Source organism: Pseudorca crassidens, chromosome 19 (assembly GCF_039906515.1).
Source record: "Pseudorca crassidens isolate mPseCra1 chromosome 19, mPseCra1.hap1, whole genome shotgun sequence".
NCBI classification, from domain to species: domain Eukaryota; kingdom Metazoa; phylum Chordata; class Mammalia; order Artiodactyla; family Delphinidae; genus Pseudorca; species Pseudorca crassidens.
Window position 1 is genome coordinate 27552784 of NC_090314.1, and position 23697 is coordinate 27576480.

At 42.0% G+C, this 23697-nt stretch overlaps 1 protein-coding gene across 7 annotated transcripts in view; it reads right to left on the bottom strand.

Annotated features, from left to right (window-relative positions):
• Nucleotides 1-444: 444 nt before the first annotated feature.
• Nucleotides 445-23697, bottom strand: part of CA10 (carbonic anhydrase 10) — a 619992-nt gene continuing 596739 nt past the window's right edge. For all 7 annotated transcript variants that reach the window (XM_067717557.1, XM_067717555.1, XM_067717562.1 and 4 more), the window contains 4 exons: nt 20702-20774; nt 6468-6622; nt 3261-3435; nt 445-1752 (listed from right to left, as the gene is read on the bottom strand). In XM_067717557.1, the coding sequence (XP_067573658.1) occupies nt 1730-1752; nt 3261-3435; nt 6468-6622; nt 20702-20774 (426 nt within the window). In that variant the 3' untranslated portion in view covers nt 445-1729. The remainder of the gene's footprint in view (nt 1753-3260; nt 3436-6467; nt 6623-20701; nt 20775-23697) is intronic.

The window sequence follows — 23697 nt, forward strand, 5'->3', positions numbered from 1 at the left end:
CTAATTTTGGTGCAAAAAGTGGAAAAAATCAAATTAAGTGTATTGTTTCAAATATGAAATATCTGGCTGTTTGATTTTTTTTTTCGTCATCAATAAACCTAGCCACTTGCTTAAGTTTTTGACATATTTGTGGATGTTCCCGTTTGCACAGATCCTACATGCCTGTGCTTTCCCTTCTTTCTGGAGCTGTAACAGAAAGGAAAGATGAAAGTTATTTTTAATTTGGCCACTGAATGAACAGCCAAGTCTTCCCTTCCAGCAGCTAAGCCTATATGTTTTCTCAACAGGGTATTAATTACCTGGCTCTGGGAATGACCAGACAGGCTGTTCTGGAGGCTCTGGCTGCCCTGCTGGCCATAATGCAATTGCTTGTGGACACAGCAGGACTCAGAGGCTTCAGCAGGGAGTGCCCTCCTCCTCAATAAACTCAGACACAGTACTGGATAACTTGTTACACACATTTATTGATCTCTTGACAGTAACCAAACACAGTGAGTGACCATTATAAACAAGAAAAGAAAGGCATTCATTTGTACTTTGTGAGATCCAGCTGCACCTGGAGAGAAAATACACCCCTTTCCCAAGAATTTACAAGACCAAGTGCATTCCTTCAAGGGAGCATCACGGGGGTGGGGTGGGGTGGGCGGTGGCAGTTTTGAAGTGCAAGAAATCTGTCACCTACTATCTCAGGCTGAACCTCACCTCATATGAATGATCGAGCCATGGAGTGGAGTTAAAGTTATACTTGCTTAGCAAATGCATTCCCATTGCCACAAACTCAGTAAAAACTGGCTGCAAATGAGCAAAACATGTAGATGAAGGAACAAATGAAACCAAAGAATGCAGTTGTATGGAGCCAGGGCTTAGCCTGTAAGGAAGGAGAATAGACTATAGCCAGAAAAATGAAATTAACTTGTTAAACACATTTATTGAGCTGTTAACAATAACCAAACACAATGTATGACCTTTGGAAAATAAGAAACAGCAAATGGATCAATATGATCTTGGCAAATCCTACTACACATGTATGACAAAGAGGGGTAATAATTCCATTTTTTAATAGTCTGTGGTGATATATATATATATACAATGTGCATCTATTCAATGTCTGTCCTTTTTTCTTTTTAAATTGTTGAGTAAACAGAAGAATCGCAATCTAGAAATGTGTCCTTGGCCAACTTTGTCTTGGCTCACCTGTCACCAGCACCCATAAAGGATCCTAGGACACTATTTGAGATTACTTGATGCAAAGAACAAAAGTCCACTTGATGCTGTCAGAGCTGTGTTTTCTCCTCTCTCTCTTTTGGAAGAATTTTGTAATATACAAGGCTGAAAATTCTCATTCGGTAGATTTATTTGTTTCGGAAAACAGTATCAAAATTGTAATCAGGTTAATTGGTTATTTTCTTCTAAGACCTCTTATGAATGAGCCTTTTGTTTCTAAAATTTAACTTCCCATCTTGGGGGCTGTATGAGTGTGTATGTGAGTAGATATATTTGCATGTGTGTGTATGTGTGTGTGAGTGCTTGTGTGTGTATTTGTGAGTGTGTGTAAGAGATATTCCTCTGCCAAGGTTTTGCAGACAATTTTCATGAAGAAAGGGCCGATCCAAAGAGTGAATGAGGCTTGAGGGAGGAAAGAAAGAGAAGAAAGAAGGGGACAGTTTAGGTTACGTCAATTCACAGTTGTAGCATTTCACTGAGGTGGGATTCTTCTTGGCTTACTTTCCTATTTGAGGAGCCATTCATTTACTGGAAAGAGAGAGAGAAAAAACAAAACAAAACACACAAACAACACAAAACAAGGCATAATTGGATTAATTTACACACAGTTTGGGGGGCTTACTCCAAAGGGGAAGGGACAGTTTTCTAAATGTCTGCTTACTTGTATGTATCCCAACTACCCTCTCCACTTTCTTATGAACTTCTAGGCCTGAGCTATCCAATAGGGTTGTCACTAGCTACATGTGGCTAATATAAATCTAAATTAATAAATAAAATTGAAAACGTAGTTGCGTTGTCACACTAGCCACACTTCAGACATTCAATAGCCACATGTGGCTAGTAGCTACCCTATTGGACAATGCAGACACAGAACATTTCCATCCTTTCAGAAAGCCATAGTGGATGGTGCTGCTTTAGACCAGGGGTGGGCAAATGACAGCCTGCAGGCTAAATCCAGCTGTGAACTGCTTTTGTAAATAAAGTTTTATTGGAACACAGCTACAACCATTTATTTACATATTGTCTATGGCTGCTTTCACCCTAAAACATCAGAGTGTGGCAGAGACCCTATGACTCACAAAGCCTGTATTTACCATCTGGCCATTTGCAGAAAAAGTTGGCACTCTGGGTGTGTCCCTATTCCATCTACTTCATGATTGTCGTGAGGAGCATATGAGAGCCTGGATAGGGAAGCCCTTTTGAAACAATAATGTGCTGCCTAAATATGGGGACTATGGATGTTACCAGGCAACTTTAGAAGCAGCTACCACCTCTACCTTCCACTTTATCTCTCCAACTTCCTCCACATTTCTGTCTTTAATTTTCTCTCTCAGACACACCCAGAGCCCTGGGGTTAAATGATTTGGCTGGGTTTGTATGGCTTGTTAGTGTCAGAACCATGGCAGCAACTTGGGTGTCCTAACTCCTGGTTGGGGGCATCTCCACGACACTGTCCTTCCTCCACCTTCCTTTCCATGTTGAGAGTTTATGACAATGATCAATAGGTACTTAGTGTGTAGAAGGGAAGAGAGAGGGCTGGGTGTGGACCAGAGGGTTATGGGAGGTGAGAGGCATCTTGAATGTCCCCTCTAGTAGGAATTATAGTCACTTCTAGGGACATAGCACTAGAAAAAGATACATTCATACACACACTTCATTGGGTCCCAGTGGCCTGGCATCCAGAATTATTTGCTCACCTTCTAGGGGAAAAGGGGATCTATTGTGTATATAACTAAAAGCGCTAATGCTTCTAGCTGTCCTGTTTTAACACGTAACTTTGGGAACATCAGCCTCTCTGGGCTCTTCTGTAAAAAGGCTATGAAAATGCTGTCTTGCCTGAGCCAGACAAGATTTAAAGATTTGATCTCTGTCTCTGTTTAGGAAATACAGACTTTTTCAATAGAAAAGCACCATGTAAATATCACTTATAATCATGACTCCTCCAATGGGAGATAGTGCCTGGCCTTTCAGAGTAGGTGTGAGCAGGAAGACTGGGCTTGGCCTGTCTCCACTGCCCACTGAGCCACTGAACCCACCTCTATACTGAAGCTTCTGGGCCCGGTTGTTTGGACAGTCCTTCCCCTGTAAACTGAAGTTGATGTTGGTGCGGATGCAACGGTTGTTGAGTGGCTGGACGGGCCTGAAGTTGTCACTCATGCTCAGAAAGATCTGAGACGGTTGATTCTGGCTGAGCAGGCGTAAGGAATGCATCTGAGGAGAGAGAAACAACTGTGAGATCCACCCATACCAGGAAAGAAGTAAGACCATGTAGACTGTGGCCAACCCAGGCAGTGCCAGCTGTGTGGGAAAGGACACCTGAGGCCTCCACAGACCCTGATTCATGGGTTCAGTGGGTACAACCCACTGATGCCTCCATGCTTGGAGGGAGCCTTGCTTCAAGCTCCCTGGCTCCTGTGTGCCTCTGAACAAGTCAGTGATTCTCTTCTGTCCTATGACACACTGTCTGTCAAAGGAGGAAACCCAGCTGGGTGTTCTCCAGGGTCTCTTCTTTCTATCACACCTTGGGGTCCAGTAATTCAGGGAATTTTTCTCCCACATAGATATTATTCAAACTACAGTGATTGGTCCAGGAGTCAGAGCTAAATTAAGCTGGATTAATTCAGTTCCTTTTCTGTGAATATCAGGATCTGGAGCTGGACTAAAATGTTTGCAGCCATGTTCCACCCAGGACTGTGAAGCTAAAGAATACTCTAGCAGTAGAGGAGAACGAAGCTACGGTGCAGGAGGGAGCAGGAGAGAACAGAGAGAAAGGGCTTCTGGGCTTCTGATTCCAGTGACTTCCTGACATCAATTTCTGATCTTAAATTCCATAAGTTGACCCAGTATCTCATGGATAAATCCTTTTTCTAAGCTGAAGTTAGATGGAGGGGGTTGCTAGTCACTAAGAGTCCCAGTAAATACAGATAGCATCAGATACTTCAAATTGTTCAAATTGCTGTTGGGTTGTAAATACATATCCTGTAAAGGAGATTGGATTTGCTTCCTTTGCTTATCTTTCCTCTGAGTTTTTATAGACTCTTGCAATCATAGAATAGACTCATGTAATTTACCCCCTTCATTACAAAGAAGAGAATTCACTTCAAAGAAGTGGGGCAACAGGCTTAGGAGCTCATAAGGAGCCATTAGTAAAGTTGGCCTCAGAGGCCAGATCTCCTAGTTCCCATTCAGTTCTGAGAAATACTAGCCAGCCCAACTAGGAATACTGTGAGATGCTCTAAAAAATCCCACATTCAAATATGTTTATGAAATGTTACATATCATATTGCCTCTTCTTGGAGACTGACGTGTATATCATTCTAAAGACCCTGAGAAACCTTCCAGCAATGAAATCGATTTAGCTCTTTTTATTTCTTTTTTCTCTTTTATTTCTACTTTTTTTTAAAAAAAAAATTTAACATCTTTATTGGAGTATAATTGCTTTACAATGTTATGTTAGTTTCTACTGTATAGTGAATCAGCTATACATATACATATATCCCCATATCTCCTCCCTCTTGCGTCTCCCTCCTACCCTCCCTATCCCACTCCTCTAGGTGGTCTCAAAGCACAAAGCTGATCTCCCTGTGCTATATGGCTGCTTCCCACTAGCTATCTATTTTACATTTGGTAGTGTCTATATGTCAATGCTTCGTCCCAGCTTAACCTTCCCCCTCCCCGTGTCCTCAAGTCCATTCTCTATATCTGAGTCTTTATTCCTGTCCTGCCCCTAGGTTCATCAGAACCATTTTTTTAACATTTAGATTCCATATATATGTGTTAGCATATAGTATTTTTTTTTCTCTTTCTGACTTACTTCACTCTGTAGGACAGTCTCTAGGTCCATCCACCTCATTACAAATAACTCAATTTCATTTCTTTTTATGGCTGAGTAATATTCCATTGTATATATGTGCCACATCTTCTTTATCCATTCATCTGTTGATGGACACTTAGGTTGCTTCCATATCCTGGCTATTGTAAATAGTGCTGCAGTGAATATTGTGGTACATGACTCTTTTTGAATTATGGCTTTCTCAGGGTATATGCACAGTCGTGGGATTACTGGGTCATATGGTAGTTCTATTTTTAGTTTTTTAAGGAAGCTCCATAGTGTTCTCCATAGTGACTGTATCAATTTACATCCCCACTAACCATGCAAGAGGGTTCCCTGATAAAGCTTTTTCAAACATATTTGACCAAACCACCCATTTTGCTCTGCCTTTTGAACACTGGAGTTGTAGAGCACACTTTGGGAACTAACCCTGCTGTCTTTTCTCACTCAAACAGGTAGGGTGCATCTATAGTTAGTTTGTGCTAAGCCTTTCCAGATGCGGATTCTTTTTATTTATTTATTTTTAAATGTTTATTTATTTATTTTTGACTGTGTTGGGTCTTCGTTTCTGTGCGAGGGCTTTCTCTAGTTGCGGCAAGTGGGGACCACTCTTCATCGCGGTGCAAAGGCCTCTCACTATCATGGCCTCTCTTTTATGGAGCACAGGCTCCAGACGCGCAGGCTCAGTAGTTGTGGCTCACGGGCCTCGTTGCTCCGCGGCATGTGGGATCTTCCCAGACCAGGGCTTGAACCCATGTCCCCTGCATTGGCAGGCAGATTTTCAACCACTGATTTTTAACCACTGCACCACCAGGGAAGCCCCAGATGCTGATTCTTTAAACATAAATTTGATGAGCTGAATTGTGTACCCCCAGATTAAAAAGTTAAAGTCCTAACCCTCAGTACCTCAGAATGTGACCTAATTAGGAAATAGGGAAATTGCAGATATAATTAGGTAAGATGAGCTTATTGGGTTGGACCCTAATCTAATATGACTGATTGGGGTAGGTCGTAACCCCATTTGACTGATGTCCTTATTGTGGGGTGGGGGTGGGGGTTGGACAAAGAGACACAGACATTAAGAGAATGCCATATAAAGATGAAGGCAGACTGAGGTGATGCTCCTACAAGCCAAGGAACACCAAAGTTTTGCCAGAAAACCACCAGAAACCAGGGAAGAGGCATGGAACATATTCCTCACTTCCTCAGAAGGAAACACCTCTGCAGACACCTTGATCTTGGACTTAGAACCTCCAGAAATGTGAGGCAATATGTTTCTGTTGTTTAAGTCACCAAATTTGTGGTACTTTGTTAAAGCAGTCCTAGCAAACTAATACAATAGGCACTCCACAAACCCAGCCAGTCTTCACATCATCTTCCCCATTAGCTAAAAGACCACAGAGAAGCTCACCTGCATCCTGGTTATATAGACAGGTTTGTTCATTATTATCCAGCTTGCCGTCTCATAGCAGGGTGGGATAGTCATTGACCCATCATAAGTAATGAAACTAGAGGTCTCTGGATATAGTTCCTCTATATTAAGTCCCTGTAGTAAATATGCATCATCTAGAGAAATAAAAAAGACTTAAGAATTAGATTTCTTGAGAAAGTGCTGGTGTTGCTGATAATTTTTTCTTTTCAGATTCCAGAAGACTATAACTCTCAGGATGGGCTACAGTAACAAACAGTTCCCCAAATCACAATCACTTTAAACAAAAAAAATTCTATTTATTGCTCAGATACAAGTCCATTCTAGGTTGGCTGAGAGCTTCCTGCATGTCACTGTTGTCCATACTCTGGGACCCAGACTATCAGAGCAGCTGCTGTCTAGACCCCTGTGATTCACAATGATAGGAGGAAAAGTAAGCATGGTGGAACATATGTTGGCTCTTAAAACACTGGCACATGTTGGCACATGTCACTTCTGCTCACATTTTGTTAGCCAAAGAAATCATATGGCCAAGGCTGATGTTAGAGATTTAAGGAAGCACATTCCTCCCATAGGATGAGACAATGAATATTGGTGAACAGTAATGTGGTCTACCACAAGGAGAATAGGAAAAGCCAAGTCCTTGGTTATGGTCCTTGATACTTGGGCCCATAACATTATAGTCATAATGAAATACACAGTTAAAGGCTTTTAGGACCTGTTAAAACATTGCCTGGTCACCATCCTTATTTATTAGCATTGCTTAATTAAGAGAACATTAAGAAAATATTTTTAGAAAAGTAAGTCAGACCAAATCCTACCATGAGATTTAACTGTTAAATTCAACAACTGATTTCATTTTTGTGGCTCTCCTCTCCATAAGGCCCATACAGATAACCCTTTGTCTTATACCTATTCAAGGTATTCACACTCATATATCTTTTATTATTAAATATATTTTTTCAATTATAAAAGTAACATAAATACATATAAGACTATATGGAAAAAAGAAAGAGGAAAATAATAACTCTGATCACATAAAACAATTGTCATTAACATGTTGGTATATTTCATTCTGATTTTTAAATTCAATGCATTGGTTGTATTTTTATAAAATTATAATGTACTGGAGTTTTCAAATGTCAATAAATTTCAATGAACTTCTCTCCTCCTCTTCTCATGATCCTTCCTCCCTTCTTTCTGCAGACTCTCTCTTCTCTTGGCTTCTAAAATACCAGACTTGGGACTCCTATTTTTCTGGCCATTCCTTCCAGGATTCTGTTGCTGGATTCTTATTTTCTACCTGCTTTACTCAGTGTTGGCATTTCCTGAGGATCAGTCCAAGGCTCTTTCTTCCCTCAGTCTATATTCTCATCATAGCCCATCTACATTCATGGCTTCCATTGCTCTCTGTACCCCAGTGATCTCTAATCTATGTCTTCAGGAGTCTTGCACCCACTGGTTTGCCATGAGTGTCCACAACTGTGGTCGGCCCAGGGAGCCTGAAGAACACATGGCAGGGACCCAAAGCCTGGCTGGCAGAGGGATAAGACCTGCTCCTCCAGTCCTCCTAGGTTCACATACATTTTCTCATCCATGTGTTCAACTCCCAGTGGGAAAGAACTGACTCTTTGGTGGTTGATATAATCTCTCAAATTCAGTATTGTGTATGTATAATGGTAAAAAAGGACTTTCACATACAGCTGGAACCTCATACTGTCCTAATAAGATTGGTCAGGCATATAATAACATCTTCATTGACAAGAAACTGAAGATCAGAGAGGCAGAGTGACCTGCCCAAGGTCAGAGTGCTAGACGGTAACTGCAGAGTGGAAATTGGAATCCAGCTCACCTGACTTCCAGGCCAAAGTCATTCATTCATTCAAAAAATGTTCACTAGGTACCTCTTACTGCTGGATACTGGGTTAGTCTCTGGGGTAGAGCAGTGAACAAGGATAGATGCCTGCCCTCATTCTAGCTGAAGAGACAGATAACAAATTGCAAAAAAATATATAATATGTTGACCTTAATATCAGGGTGGTGATGATAAATGCATCTTGGCCCAGGCTGTACCTACTTATCCTGAGCGTTAATGCTGCTAATCCATTTTCCTGGGCAAAAATCCCTTACCTTCCCCATCTCTTCCCCCAGAAATTTCTCACTCAAGTTTCTCTGATAAGAAAGAACCATTTTTGCCAAGGAAATTTGGATTTCAGAGCTCCTTTGCTTGCCAACTGAGTTAAGGACAAGTCAACTGATCCAGTGGTTTGGAACAATGCAAATAAAACCAGTTAGCCTGCTTCATCCTAAACTGCCTCTCCTGGCCTCTGCCTATCCTTATAGGGTAACTGAACTTCTCCAGGGCTCTGTCCACAAAATGCCCATGAGAGAGATTGGTCAAGCTGGATTAGAACACCAACACTAGGAGAACGGGCTTTCTTTCTCTTTCCATTTAAATGTTTCTACCTTTCTATCAAAACATCAGGGAATCAAGACAAACCCAAGAGAGACATAGTGATTGGAATATAGCTGGGCTGGATCTGTACTCTGACTTGTGCAGTCAGATGGTTCCATGACAGAACTGTGGTGCCCAGAGTACACACTGATGTGATGGTCCTTGGAAGTTAGATCAGGTGTCAACACAACAAGCTTATGTTGAGTAGCCACCATTTGGCTCTAACTATTTCTTAAGCCCCTAGTATGTGTCAGGCACTAAGCTAGGTATAGGCAAGCAGGATGTAATGTAAGTGAATACAGCAAGAAACCACAGAGATAGTGATATATATCTGCACTGGGTACATTGAGAGGCTGTCAGTTATGCCTGGGGGTGGGTGGGACTGCAGAGGATTAATTGAGGAGCTGACCTGAACTGTATCTTGAACAACAGGAGGTAATCAGTGTGTGGCTGGTAAGGGTGGCTGTCAAGGGCACTGTAGATGGTCACAGTAAAGAAAGCTAAAGACACAGAGCAGCACATACTCAGGACAGCTAGTGCATGGGTAAGATGCAGGGGAAGGGGTGTTGTGAGGAATAAGGCTGGGGGGGTGGTCAGTACAGGCCACACCCAGAAGGTCCTTCTCTGTGCTGTTGGGAATTAGGGCTTCATCCTGTAGGCAATGTGGAGCCACGGAAATGTTTTAAGCTGAGGAGTAGCGTGATCAAATTTGCACTTAATGATCTTTCCTCTGATGGTGGCTTGGCCTGAAGATTAACATATTGAATGAGAAAAGGAAGCATTTGGCACATGTTTATTAAAGGTCAATGTGATTTGTTTAACCAAGCTTGCACTTGGAGCATATTGGGTACACTAGCATGCTGCTATTATTGTATTTTTTAAAAACATCTTTATTGAAGTATAATTGCTTTACAATGGTGTGTTAACTTCTGCTTTATGACAAAGTGAATCAGTTATACATATACATATGTCCCCATATCTCTTCCCTCTTGCACCTCCCTCCCTCCAACTTCCCTATCCCACCCCTCTAGGTGGTCACAAAGCACCAGGCTGATCTCCCTGTGCTATGCGGCTGCTTCCCATTTGCTATCTATTTTACGTCTGGTAGTGTATATATGTCCATGCCACTCTCTCACTTTGTCCCAGCTTACCCTTCCCCCTCCCCATATCTTCAAGTCCATTCTCTAGTAGGTCTGTGTCTGCTATTATTGTATTTTATTTTATTAGGTGTGGTGGGGAGGAGAGATGGAAGGAGACCATAGAATGAGGGGTATTCCAGGCATGACTAGAGTAAAGAAAAACAACATTTATGTTTTTCTGAAACTATAATTAGCCTCTGTGTTTCATCTGTATTTGAGGACAGGGTGTGTGTGTGAGTGTGTGTGTGTGTGTGTGTGTGTGTGTGTGTGTGTGTTGGGGTCAGGGGGAAGGCCAGGAGCAACAGGTTACATTCATGGATTTAACCCACATAGCAGGGCAAAAACCTGCTTCCAAAACACTCTTGTGCTGATATCCCAGGCTCTGCTGCTGTGGTCCTGCCAGGAGATTCCTCTTCACCCATGTCACCTGTGAGATGTGCAATGGTTGCCACAGAACATGGCAGCTTCTACCCTCCCACAGTCCTCATTCACCACTTTGTTCTTCCCATGAATCTGCTAATATGCATACTTCATCTTTGCCCTTTTAATTTCCTCACACTACAGAACTTGGAAAAACCCCTGTGTGAAGAATGTGAACTTTGGTCTCAGACTGGAGTTTCAGTCCTGGCTTTGCTGTTCACCATTTGCATGACCTTGGGCATGCAGGTAACCATCTGAGCCTCAGTTTCTCAGTATGCAGATGGTTGGAGTGGAGAGTGGACTGAATGGTTGTGTCTCCCTCAAATTCATAGATTGAAATCCTAATCCCCAATGTGATGATATTATGAGGCAGAGCCTTTGAGAGGTGATTAGCTCATGAGGGTGTAGCCCTCATGAATGGGATTAGTGTCCTTTTAAAAACAACCCCAGAGGGCTCTCTCACTCTCTTTCTGCTATGTGAAAATCCAACAAGAATTCTGCAACACAGAAGAGGGATTTCACCAGAACTCAGTCATGCTGGCACTGTCATCTCATATTTTCATCCTTACATAACTATAAGAAGTAAATTCTGTTGTTTATAAGCCACCCAGTCTACGCTGCTTTATTATAGCAGGCTGACCTGCCTAAGACAGAGTACTTGCCTCACAGAGTTGTCTGAGGAAAAAATGAGATCACACTTTTCAAGTACTTGGCACAGGGCCTGCCTGGCCCATGGCAAGTACTCACCAATACTAATGTCCTTGCCCAGCTTTCCTGGGATAACAATTGCTTGGCCTCCCCGAGCCTTCCTGGCTCTCCCACACTGGGTTAATGCCTTCCTTTTACACCATATTTACTGAATTAGCTTGCCAATAATTAACTAACCTAATTGAATGTCCCAGTAAACTGTGAGATCCTTTGGGAGAAGGGCTTCCGTCTTTTATCTCTGATTCCTTAAGCCCTACCATGGGGTCCACTACATGGTGGGTGCTCATTAAACATTGGTTGCATGCATGAATGAAATGGTTTCTGCCCAGCAGCTTCACCTGCTGGTGGCTCTGGACAGAAAATAAAGGAGGAAGAGGCAACATCATCTGTCAGATTATGGGAGAAAATCTCTGAGTCTTCAGTCTATACCATTAGCTTAAATACATGCTGCTCACCACTACTCCCAAATATGTCATACCCCAGATCTCAGAATGAGACAGAGACTGTTGCCTGTCTCCATGTGGTGTTACTGTTTCTGCACCAAACACACCTTTGCGTTTACATTGCTGAAACTGTAATGTGTGCATTTAACATATAACACTTGTCCTCATGACTCACCATTTTGCCTCAAAGGCTGACATTAAATCACTGTTTTATCTTTTAGGGATTGGAATTTGAGAACTACTGACTACCTTTTTATATCTTCTTTTCTCCCCACAATGACTTGCTTGATGTATTTGGCAGGAAAGAGGCAGTGGGACCCAAGAAAGTTTTCAGCCCTAGTGTCAAGGAACACTGGGGTGTCTTCCATGGCTTACCAGGTCAGGAAGTAATTATTACCCACAGACTACCTTGTCCATGCAGCAGCCAGCAGAAAACCAACAGTTTGTGCGTGTCAGTGTTATCCTCTTGTCATGGTAGACAGAAAGGAGCCTAAGAACTAATGTCCTGAAAGATGGATTCTGCTCTCCAAATTCTCAAGGCTCTATTCATTAGTAAGGATGCCAAAGATCTAGAGGTCAGAGTTGTTTATAAACAGAGAGATAAAAATTTGGGGTGAAGCTCAGAGGCCAATAGGCTTATCATGCATGCCTCTGCTTGTTTTAAGGATATTTACTGAAAGGAAGTGATGGCATGAAATAAATTTTCATGAGTAGTTTTATAGAGAGGTTTCCTATCATCTATCTATCTATCTATCTATCTATCTATCTATCTATCTATCTATATCTATCTATCTATCATCTATTTATCTTCTGTCTATCATCATCATCATATAGAGGGCAAAGCCCTGGACTTCAAGCAGGAGTCTTAATTCAAGACTAAGTTCCAACTGTGGCTTTGCCAGTAACTTACTCTTTCTTCATGGATAAGTCATGTAACCTCTTACTTGTGGGCACAAGAATATTCTGGATAATTGCTAAAGTCATCTTTAGGTTAAAATATAATCTATAGACCCCCAAATATCCTTCAATATAAACAAGCTTACATAGATAAATTTTTCTTCTGTAGGTCAAATTTTTGGTATGACAGTGTTGTGATTTTTTCAATGTGTTGGATATACCTCTACATCACAGGAAGACCCCTTGGATAACCAGTAGGTAGAGAATATTTATACATAGTTGATAACCCCAGTTTATTCTTTCAAATGATTAGAGAAGTTAACAGCTGTGCTTTTGGTTCTATGACATGCTCTTGCTGAATCTATGCCTTATCTTATACTGAGTTCTTAGTTTTGGACACAACTCCTAAAGCTGACTCTTTCTTTTCCTTCCTTTCTTTCTTCCTTTCTTCCCTCCTCCCTCCCTCCCTCCCTCCCTCCTTCTCTCTCTCTCTTTCTTTCTTTGAAATACACCATGATGAAATGCCTAGTATCACATAGCGGGGAAATCTTTCCCTTAGTCTGAACTTCGATGGCAGCCTCTGGTAAATGCATCGTGTTAACTTATGTGACATTGATGAGACTTAACATCGCCTGGCTTCCTGATTATGAAGTTCCCATTCAAAGAGAATGATGCCAGTGAGAAAAAGGCACAGCAGTTCCAGAAATCAATACTGGACTAACTTCTGATTAATATGGAACTCTTTGGCAATTTTCTCATATGGAATGACATTTCCTCTTGTAATCTGAGGCAAATTCAACTGAAATGAAAAAAGGCAATTGCTAAAGAATAAAGTAATATGATTTTTCATTTTATACAAATGAAAAATGAAAAAGAGGGCCTCCGAGAACTGGATTCAATGGAGGTAAGATGTTCCTTTTCCTTGCTGACTATAGTTACTACTTGGATTGCAACGTGGGGAGTGGAATGCTGCATTTTGCATTCTGTGAAAACATTTCCAAATCCATTCATTTGAAATGAAAGCACAAGTTCAATTAAGCATAGAGAAAGTCACCGGGAGTAACATGCTTAAGCTCCCTGGTGATATTTCATCACATTTAACACTGTGTTCCTCTGAGGAGTGAGTGCACAGAACACTTCCCAAGGAACTGAGAAGTATAAGGCAGTTACAAGTTGGTCTGTCCTTGCCTACACATTCATGTTTTAGTCAGGGTTGGGGTAGGAGGGGCTAAAGCAAAGTTATAAACAGGCAAGTTTGAAAAAAGATTTTTAAAGGGCTCAAAACACCATGTTTAAAAGCTTTCCTCAAAACACCTTGAGTTGTGTGCCTTTATTTCCTTGCTGGAAATATGTATTAAGACAATAATCAGACCCTTTCAAATTTGGAATCTATAATCTTTTGGATTCTTATTGGACTGAAGTTCACCATTGTATTTACTGTCTATGAAATGAATGGAGTATATGAAACTGAAAGAGAATGAAGCTACTAAAATACTCCACTGTCCTAGGACCCTGGAAGAAAGCATTCATTTATGTGTACTGTTCTAATAACAACTCCCTCTTACCCATTTAAGAAGGTTCTTTGCTCCACTTGAAAATATAAATATTCTTTAAAAAAAAATAATGCTGGTCCCATGAAATCAGGTGGATAATCAAATGATAAGAATGTCACCTTTTATGTAATTGGGGCTCTGTGCCTACTTATTAATTAACACAAGGAAAATGGAGGGATATTGGCATTGTTCCAATATACTACACTAAACAATTAAAATACTTCAAGTAAATTATGAATATCTCCTCCAGAAAATCCATTTTTCAATGCCATGATTTCAGTCTTGACCCTTAATCTGTTGAAGGCGAATTTAACTTTAATAAAATGGATTTTCTTTAAAAGACTTTCTAAATTCAGCCTGAAATTAATTCAGGCTGGTCTTTTCCATCGTCAGTCTGGGTTAGTGAGAGTGTTTTATAAGATTTGCTTAGACATATGAAATCCAAGCTTTCAAAGAGAGTGGAAGCTCACTAGGCTATTGCCATCCAATGTACGGGTCCCATGCAGGAGCTGGGTTTCATTAGAGTAAACAAGCTCTGTTGTTTGTGTGCCCTGTATTGCATTCACCTTGACAATAACTTTTATTTAGTTTTATAGTGACCTGCCTCCCACTCTCCAGGAAGCTGGATTTGACCACAACATACCTAGGATAATTTAGAAACACATGTTATTATGCACCTGGTTTATACCAGTCAATGTCCAGGCAACTGACTCATTGCCTTGTTTAATCCTCATCCCAACACTCTCAATGTCAGTATTAGTATCCTCATTTTATTGATGAGGAAATTATCTCAGAGAGGTTAAGAAACTTGCCAGAATCCACACAGAAAAGAGTGGTAGAGCCAGGAGCCCAGGTCTGCTTAGTTCTATATATCTTCACTAGAACACATTGCATCCCATAAGTATAGTGGCTTTTACCAGAATGTTGGCTTCCAAAATTCCCAGTCCTTTTGGCAAGATTCTCCTTCTTTCCTTCTTTTATGGATTACCTGGCATTGATTTTCTCAACTGGATCAATAGAATGATTTTGCACAATTCATTTTTTTCTCCCTAGTCATCTAATATATGTTCAAATCAAGCAAATGGATTGTGTGCCTACTGGCTGCCATTTTGTAGCGATTTCACCCCATGCTTCCATGCTTACCCCTGCCTCTTTGTACCTCCTGAGCCAGTTGATGAGACAGACATACCAGAGCCTCTTCCAGGGTAGGATTTAAAAGATATCTTTAGAACTTATTTACAATCTTAAGTCATGGGGATCTTTCAAAAGTGAGGATATGTCCTCCTCTCTTCTCTATTTATTCTCTCCCATGATCTCACCCAAGTTTAAATGCCATCTGGATACCAATGACGTCCACATTTATATCTGTAGTTCTGTATCCTGAAATCCAGACTCATATATCCAACTGCCTAGACTCCACATCTCTTCTTTGATGCCCATCTTGAGTTTAACATATTTGAAATTCTGATTCCCTTCCTACCCATGAATATGCTTCATCCATAACCTTCCCCATCTCAGATGATGGAAAAGTCTTCCTTCCATTTACTCAGGCTAAAAACCTTAGTTATACTTGACTCCTCTCTCTCATATCACACACCCAATCTGTCAGTAAATCTCTTGGCTCTTCCTTCAAAATATACCCAATCATTTCTCATCACCTCTCCCAAGTTGACCTGATCACGATCAACATTGCTTCAATCATCTCTCAACTTTTGTTCATGCCCCTATAGTCTATGCAAGCAAACAGAGAGATCCTTTTGTCAGGAGATCATGTCACTCTCTGCTCAGAGTTTTAGATTGACTTTTCATTACAAATGGCCTCCAAGGGAAAGACTGATAGAGAAGATTGACCCATCTAGTACCAATCTCTATGCCTTCTCTGGTTTCTGTATGTGCCTAATAATGGCAGTGCCACTGTGTTCCCTTGAATGACAGTGGTTTCCACTGGTAGTCTTATGCCAAGGGACAGACAGGAGCTGCAGGGGGCTTAGGATGGTATGAGCCTGAACTTTTAAAGTACCCACAAGTTCTGTGCATAGTTTATGTCCCTTCCAGAGTGGAAACAAGTGCAAAAAGCAAAGAGATGGCTCTTCAAACTGAACTAAAGTTGGAATTAAGAGAAGAACATGCTAATAAGCTTCATGTAATGTGAAAGTATCAGCATTACAACTAGTTTTAAGACCTCAGAGCTTAGCTTTCCTTGCTCCTTAGGGAGGAAGACAGTAGGAAAGTAAGAGTATAGAAAAGTCCCCGGGAGGACCTATGATGGAATGCTTGCTCTCTCACTATGGATGAGTAAATTATTGTTCAGGAAATGTTCACTCCCTCCTCAGCCCCAACTCCATGGGAGTATTTTGATGTTGGGCTTGGCCATATGACTTGCTTTGACCAGTGGAAAGTGGATAGAAGTGACAGTGTGTGAGTTTCAAGCCTAGGTCTTAAGGAACATCACACATTTCTGACCCCCAGCATAAGAAGTACTTGATCTCAGAAAAATGAGAGCTTTGTGGAGCCAAGTTGCCCTAACTGACCTGCAGACATATAGAGCCACTCTAACCAACCCATAGATGCAGTAGTGAGAAATCAATGCCTATTGCTGAATGCTTGTTTATTATGCAGATGTTACTGACTAATAGAGCCACTCACTAGGTGTGTGTCCTTGACAAATGGCTTCACTTCTTAGAGCCTTGCTTTCCTCATCTATAAACTGGTATAACAATTGTATCTATTTTGAGATGGGACTTTGTGAGTACCAGGTAAGGTGCTGCACATAAAGCTCTAGCACAGAGCCTAGAGTGCAGAAAGTGTTTGGTTAGCATCTCTTCCTTGTTCCTGATGATGAGCACTTTGTAGAGTGGGTACTACAGCTGCGTGAGTATGGCAGACTGAAGCTCTGCTGGGGTGTAGTTCTGGGTAGCATCAGAAGAAGGGCTGGTTGGGAGAGTGGGTGGGGGCCAAAGTCAGTTGTCCCTGGGTAGTGTGTTTGGGTGGCAGCTGTGGGGACCCATCTCTTTCTTGCTTGCTTAAAAGTATGAAAGCAGGGTACTCTGATAGTTGCCCCTGAGCAGGTGGTGTTGTCTTTGTCTCTACCAGAATTCATGGGCCAATGAATAAACTGCTGCTTCCTGTAGAGCCTCTGGGGGGGACTTCCAGGCTTGTGTTTCCTACCCACTGGCTGTGTCCATGTGCATGACTCCTGTTTCAGAAACTCCCCTTCTTGCCTTCTGCTGGCCAAACTTCCAAGAGCTGGCTGCCCTGGGGCGTTCAGCTGGAGGGAAGAGTGCTAGTGCTTTCCTTCTGTGAAAATCAATCTCTTTCAGCCACAGTGTCCTGGGCATCACAGTGTCTAGGCCATTCCCACATGTCAGGCCAATAATTATCCCTGCAGTGTTACTTCCTTCAGGTATGTGATAAGTGCTCCGGGGAATACCTCCATTATTCCCCAACAGTGTAAAAGCACAAAATACCTGTGATTAGGGACGTAAAGCAGTTACCTTTCCCCATACTGGGTCTCTTTATCTTGCTTTAGTTCCCTTTGGCCCTGACAGATAGATGATGGGACAAGAGAAGGGGGCGCTCCTGCTCTCTCTTGGTCCCACTTCTAGGAGCCTATATCTAGGGCAGTGAGGGCATTTCTTCAAATATGCTTCTGCATAAACTCCTTAGCCTGTTCTCAAGACCCTTCAAGATCTGACTCCAGACCATCTTTGCCGCCATACCCTCTGCCCCCGTAGGGGGCCATTCGTTTCTCCATTTATTCAGTCCATAATGAATGTTTATTGGATGTGCTGTGGGCAGAGAGGAAGAGCTGATGAAAGCAAAGTTCCTTCCTTTGAACTATTGAGTCCTTTAAATGCTCTTCTTGCTTTTGTATATGCTGCTTGGAATCTCCCTCCCTCCCTCCCTCTTTTCTTGCTGTCTTTTCTTACCAAATGTTTACTCATCTATTCAGTGCTTATTTGAATAGCAATTGCTATGTATAACCTTGCCATGAATTTTAGGCAGATTTTCTATGATCCCAAAGAGTTCTGTTCCTATTTTTAATACATTATAATTGTTACACAAAGTTTTTAAATTTTTTTAGACATGTATTTATTTATTTGGCTGCGTCCGGTCTTAGTTGCAGCATGCAGGATCTTTCATTGTGGCGCTTGGGCTCTTCTTTGTGGCGTGCAGGCTTCTCTCTAGTTGTGGCATGTGGGCTCCAGAGTGCATGGGCTCAGTAGTTGTGGTGCACAGGCTCTTTAGTTGTGGCATGCGGGCTCTGCTCTCTAGTTGTGGCGTACAGTAGTTGCAGTGTGCAGGCTCTCTAGCTGTGGTACATGGGCCCAAGAGCTCGCAGGCTCAGTAGTTGTGGCATGTGGGCTCTCTAGTTGTGGCACACGGGCCCTAGAGTGTGCAGGCTCAGTAGTTGTGGTGCATGGGCTTAGTTACCACACGGCATGTGGGGTCTTAGTTCCCGCAACCAGAGATTGAACCCGCATCCCCTGCTTTGGAAAGTGAATTCTTAACCCCTGGACCACCTGGGAAATCCCCTGCTATACAAATCTTTATGAAACACTATGATATGTCTGTCTCTCTGACTAGAGAGTGAGGGGCTCATGGACAGGAAACATGTTCTATTGATCTCTCTACTCCCTGGCATGCAGGACCACTTAATAAATACTTGTAGCAAATATTTAGTGAACAAATGAATGAAGGTCTTTGGTCTTAACTTTGCTATCCTCTTCAGCTATTGCCAAAGTCTGTCCTTTTCAGTTCCTACAGACCCAATGGGGATGAGTCATCAGGAACATCTCACTTGAAGTAGAAGAAGTTGAAGTTCCCCTCAGCCACATAACTGCTATTCATCATTGTTTCCAACAAGATCTGTCATCCTGGCTCTCTAGCCCCTATTTGCATCAGAATTGATACCTGTTCGTAAGAAAGGCCATCTTCCCATAGCACAAACCCAATGGATGCTTTCATCTTTGGCAGCAGCCACATCACTTAATACTAATCAGACCAGAGCTAGGGGGTGGGGCAGGGAGGGAAGTCCCACTAATGATTGACTTTGTAGCTGGCAATCTTTTAGATTGTGTGTTGAGGCTTAATGTATGATTTCATGGCTTTTCATGGTCTCTAAACTGCAAATTCAAGATTATTTGAAAACATTTTATTTAATTTTTATGCTCTTTTAATCAAAAAAGTTAAAAAAACTAATAATCCTTTATGGGCAGTTATAAAAACTATTTGCACACAAGACAGAAATGTCTCCCTTTGTTGATCAATCTAAGTTTGAACTTAGAGAGGACTCCATAGGGGTACTGATGAGGCAGGGTGGTATGGTTTTGGAGATAACTTAATTCTTCTAGGTGATTCTACAGGTTCATTCATCACCGCCAGCGTCCCCAACCCCAACCTCTTCATATGGAAGTGACTTCATATGGAAGCGAGTGCCTGTGGGGAGGGCTGGTGTCTGGCCCATCTTTTTATTCCAGGAGCCTCACTTGGTGCCTGTCATGAGGCAGGTGTGCAGGAAATGCTTGCTGAATGGATGAATAATTGAACAAGAGAAGGTTTCTCCATACTCTCCTTCCAGCAGTCTGAGGTGAGATCTGTAAGCATTCACTCTGTCTTTCCACGTCACCATTGGAGGTAGAAGCACCAGTGGCCTCCACCAAGTGAGGATACGCAAAGGGGATGTGAGGTGTTAGAATGTTTGTGTGTTGCTTTTTACATTTGCAAAGATCAGATTCAGAATCCTAGATTTAGAAAGACCTTAGAAATCTGAAGTTCAATTTCTTCACTTAACAAATGAGGAAACAGAGTCAAAGTGAGGAAGTTCCTTGATTAAAGACAAAATTGGCACATGAATTCCACTTTTCTGGTCACTCTTAATTAGTTAAATGTTTTTTTTTTTCCTATACTGTTTTATTTCATTCCCTTGGTGTGTGCTGTTACCCATAACTATCCCCAAATCTTGCAAACTCTGGGATTGCTGTGGAAGACAGTAGCATCCTTTCCCCTCTACTCCCTTCAACTTTGCACTGTTCTCTCTTTTTTGCTTAAGGATTCTGGGGATAAAACACTCTAGAAACCCAAGGAAACTGGACAGAGTTCTCTAGGTCATTGTATCACACACGTAAATGAAGAAAAATGCCACCCTGCCTCCACCTGAAAGGGAGACCCAATGACACAGAGAGGGAGATGTGGTTTCGCTGAGGGCTTCTGGATGTTTTGAAGTTGGATCCAAACCACCTGGTGAATGCTTTTTCAATCACATAATTGGCAAAGCCCCAAATGTGGCCAGCTGACATGGTAGAGTCTGTCAGCTAGCAGAGTCCTCCAGCTCTTTACCAATCCATGGGATAATGATGACCATCATCATAATAATCATTATTACCTTAGACAGACATGTATGACAAAGGCACTCTGGGGGCTTCTGTTTGAAATGAGCTGCTTCTTAGCCTACCTTCACTCTCCAGAGTGACTTTCTACAGAATTAAAGGATCATGAAGCTGAAAGAGGCCCTTGGAGATCATCAGTTCTGCCTTTCTGACTTCAGACAGGACTAACATTTATAGAATATTTGCTATATAGGAAATTGAACCAAACTTACTTTTATATGTTATTCTTGTGATAGTGTCTCTGTTGAGCATTCGATTAAGAAATGGGTTTGATGAATCAGAAACCTAGGGGAGAAAAGAAAATATTAATAACTGGGCAGTACTATTTCAAGATAAACATTGCCTCCATGCATTTACTTATTCACTCATATTTATTGAGTCCCTACCATGCTATAAACACTATGATGGCTGGAAATTCAGAGATTAAATATATAGAATCTACTTTCCAAAATCCACAGTCTAGAGAAAGAAGACAGGTAAGTAACCTAATGGTTATAATTTAGTGTGAAGAGTGCTATGATAGAGTTACAGGTATGATGATATTAGAGGAAGACCGTCCACCTGGGGAATCTTAGGCACTAAGGCCTGAGCTAAGTCTTGAAGGATAGGGGGAAGTTAACAAAGTGCTTTGGTGGTATAGTGTGGAAAAGGAGGAAAGGTGAAGAAAAACATGACATACAGAGGATTGTGCACAGATGGACATGGGAGAACTAGTCATGCCCAGGGAAGTATTTCAGTGTAGGTGAAGGTGAGAGTATGGGGGAAGGATGCGAGGTAAGGATAGAGAGGTAGGCAGGTGCTAGGTCATGTCAGGCTTTGAGTGTCATGTTAGGGAATTTAAACTTTATCCTGTAGGGGTGGGGAAATATCAGAGGGTTTTAAGTAAGGAGTAGGGAGTGACATATTAAGAAGGGGATAGTTTTCCAAGTAGAGAGTAAGAGAAAGAGTACTCAGATCAGTGATATCAGGAGATAAAAAAGATCTCTAGGATATAATATAGAATCTTATACCACTGCTCAGTATTACATGAATCAAATATATCATAAGCCATGTCATTCAGTCAATCAATCAGTCATCCATCAATCTGTCCTTTCATCCATCCAAAAATTATTTACCAAATTCCTATTATGGGTGACACATTTTACTAGATGTTCAGGGATCAATTCCCATTTTATGCCCATGCTGTTAGGTCTCCAAATTCCTTGTTTGGAGAACAAGCCAAGTTTCCAGGGGCTTAAGCCAGGGAACCACAATTTGGAGACTGTGATGGGCCCCCACAAGACTGTATATACTGTTTTCTTAACAACTCCCTTTTTACTCAGCCTTTTTCTAGGGACCATTGTTCATCCTAGATATTTTTCTCCTACCTTGATCAGCTGTGCTCTGTAATTTACACCTCAGCTGCTAATCGGATGTTGTGACACATCAACATTTTAAATCTGATTTATTCTGAGGGTTGGGAAAATTGCAGCAGATGATTATTATTATTAGATAAGCAACAGGTAATTTTTAGTTTGCAGAAAGCACAGACTGTTTATTTTCCCTCCATCTGCCTTTCCTTTCCCACGCAGTTTCCTGGGTGTGTTGTTGTGGTGAGACATACACCAAGGGGAGCTTGGTGAGTGACAATGTTCAACGGAGGTAAAATCCCACTCCAAATGGAGAAAAGTCCCAAATTAAACACTGCTGATCCCTGGAAGCTTTAGTGCTGAATCCAATTTCTACTTTGACATCCTCTTCAGCTATTTAAAAGATAGCCTGAAGCTGCCTGTTTGTGTTGATGCAGTCCATGAAAGGAGAGCCAAAAATAGATCGTCGTGGCAGGTGAGGAATCTGCCATGTCCCTCAATCGGGTGCCTTGGTTTCCTGGTACCCGGTGAGTCTGGGCAGAGCTAACATTGGGATTAGACATTTTTGTGCTGATTAAAAATAATTGAAAAATTTCCAAAGTGCACACAGATGATTTGTGAACTCTAGCATGTTGGCTGTGTGGGTGAGAGGATAAAATATGTACTTGGTATAAGTGAGCTTAAGTGGGAAGTTAATGGTATGTGATTGAGCAGCAATTATAGCCAAATCTCAGTTCCCTGTGGTCATAGGAAGGGTGGGGGATTAGGAGGGGACAGAGATAGGTAAAACCCACAGATAAACAAATCTCTTGTTTTAACAAACAATTCCAGTGCTTTTATGGCTCAGCTTTTGGGCCAGGGTGACATCTTGAGGGCTCAGCTGACCTAGATACAGGGTCTCTCATTTTCTGTTCCTGCCTACCTTGAGGCAGGAACTGGGGAGGAGAGGCAGAAAGCTCAGCAGGAGGGGAGGGCTACCAGAGGTTTTGTTCACGTCATTTCTAGGTACCAGTGTCCAGAACAAGGCTGGACTGTGTCCCATGCTCAGTCAGTGTTTGGGGATGAGTGAATGACAAGTCACAGCTTGGATAACTCACTGTGGAGCATCTGGGAGTTGATTATGTTGGACAAAGATAGAAGTGCTGTGGCTTATTTTGAGATCTAGCCAGAAAGCTTCAGGTTTGCTCAGGGAAAGAACAGAAGCATCCCTAAGAGCCAAACTGGCCTGAGAAGATGCAGGAGCTAGTCACCATCCTTTCACTGACCTCAGGGTCTGGGGCATATGTTCCACTCAACAACCCGCAGGGAAGCAGCAGGACCTGCATCAGTAATCTCGGTGGAAAGAGTGTTTCTGCAGGAGCTTGTGAAACACACCAGGAGTTTATAGTTAGGAGGCTGACTTCCTGGTGAATCAATCACAGTGTCAGCTGTAATGTGCCTGCACTTCCAGGATGACATACACTGACTTAGGAGCTTTAAGCAAAGTGAGGCAATGTCAGTGGCAGGGACTGAGGCACTCACCAAAGGTCAGGAGCTGTCGGGCAGCCCATGTTGGCCGTGAGAGTTACTCATGGAAGGCCTGGCATTGTGAGTCCCTGGACACGCATGGCACAATTTTGTGAAATATCTTTAAGCTTCATGACAATAAGCTTGACCCAGGTTGAATGCATCAGTTGGTTATCAATATCATAATTGGGGCTGGTTGAGGGATATAGTTATTTGCCCCATGTTTGTGGGCAGCATGGGGATATGGGGGGAAAGTTTTTAAATGTTGTTTTCTCTTTTCCCCCTCCCAGCTCTGTGAATAAGGTCATTAGTAAGGTCATTGACTTGCCTTAAAGTCAAGCAAGACTTGGGTT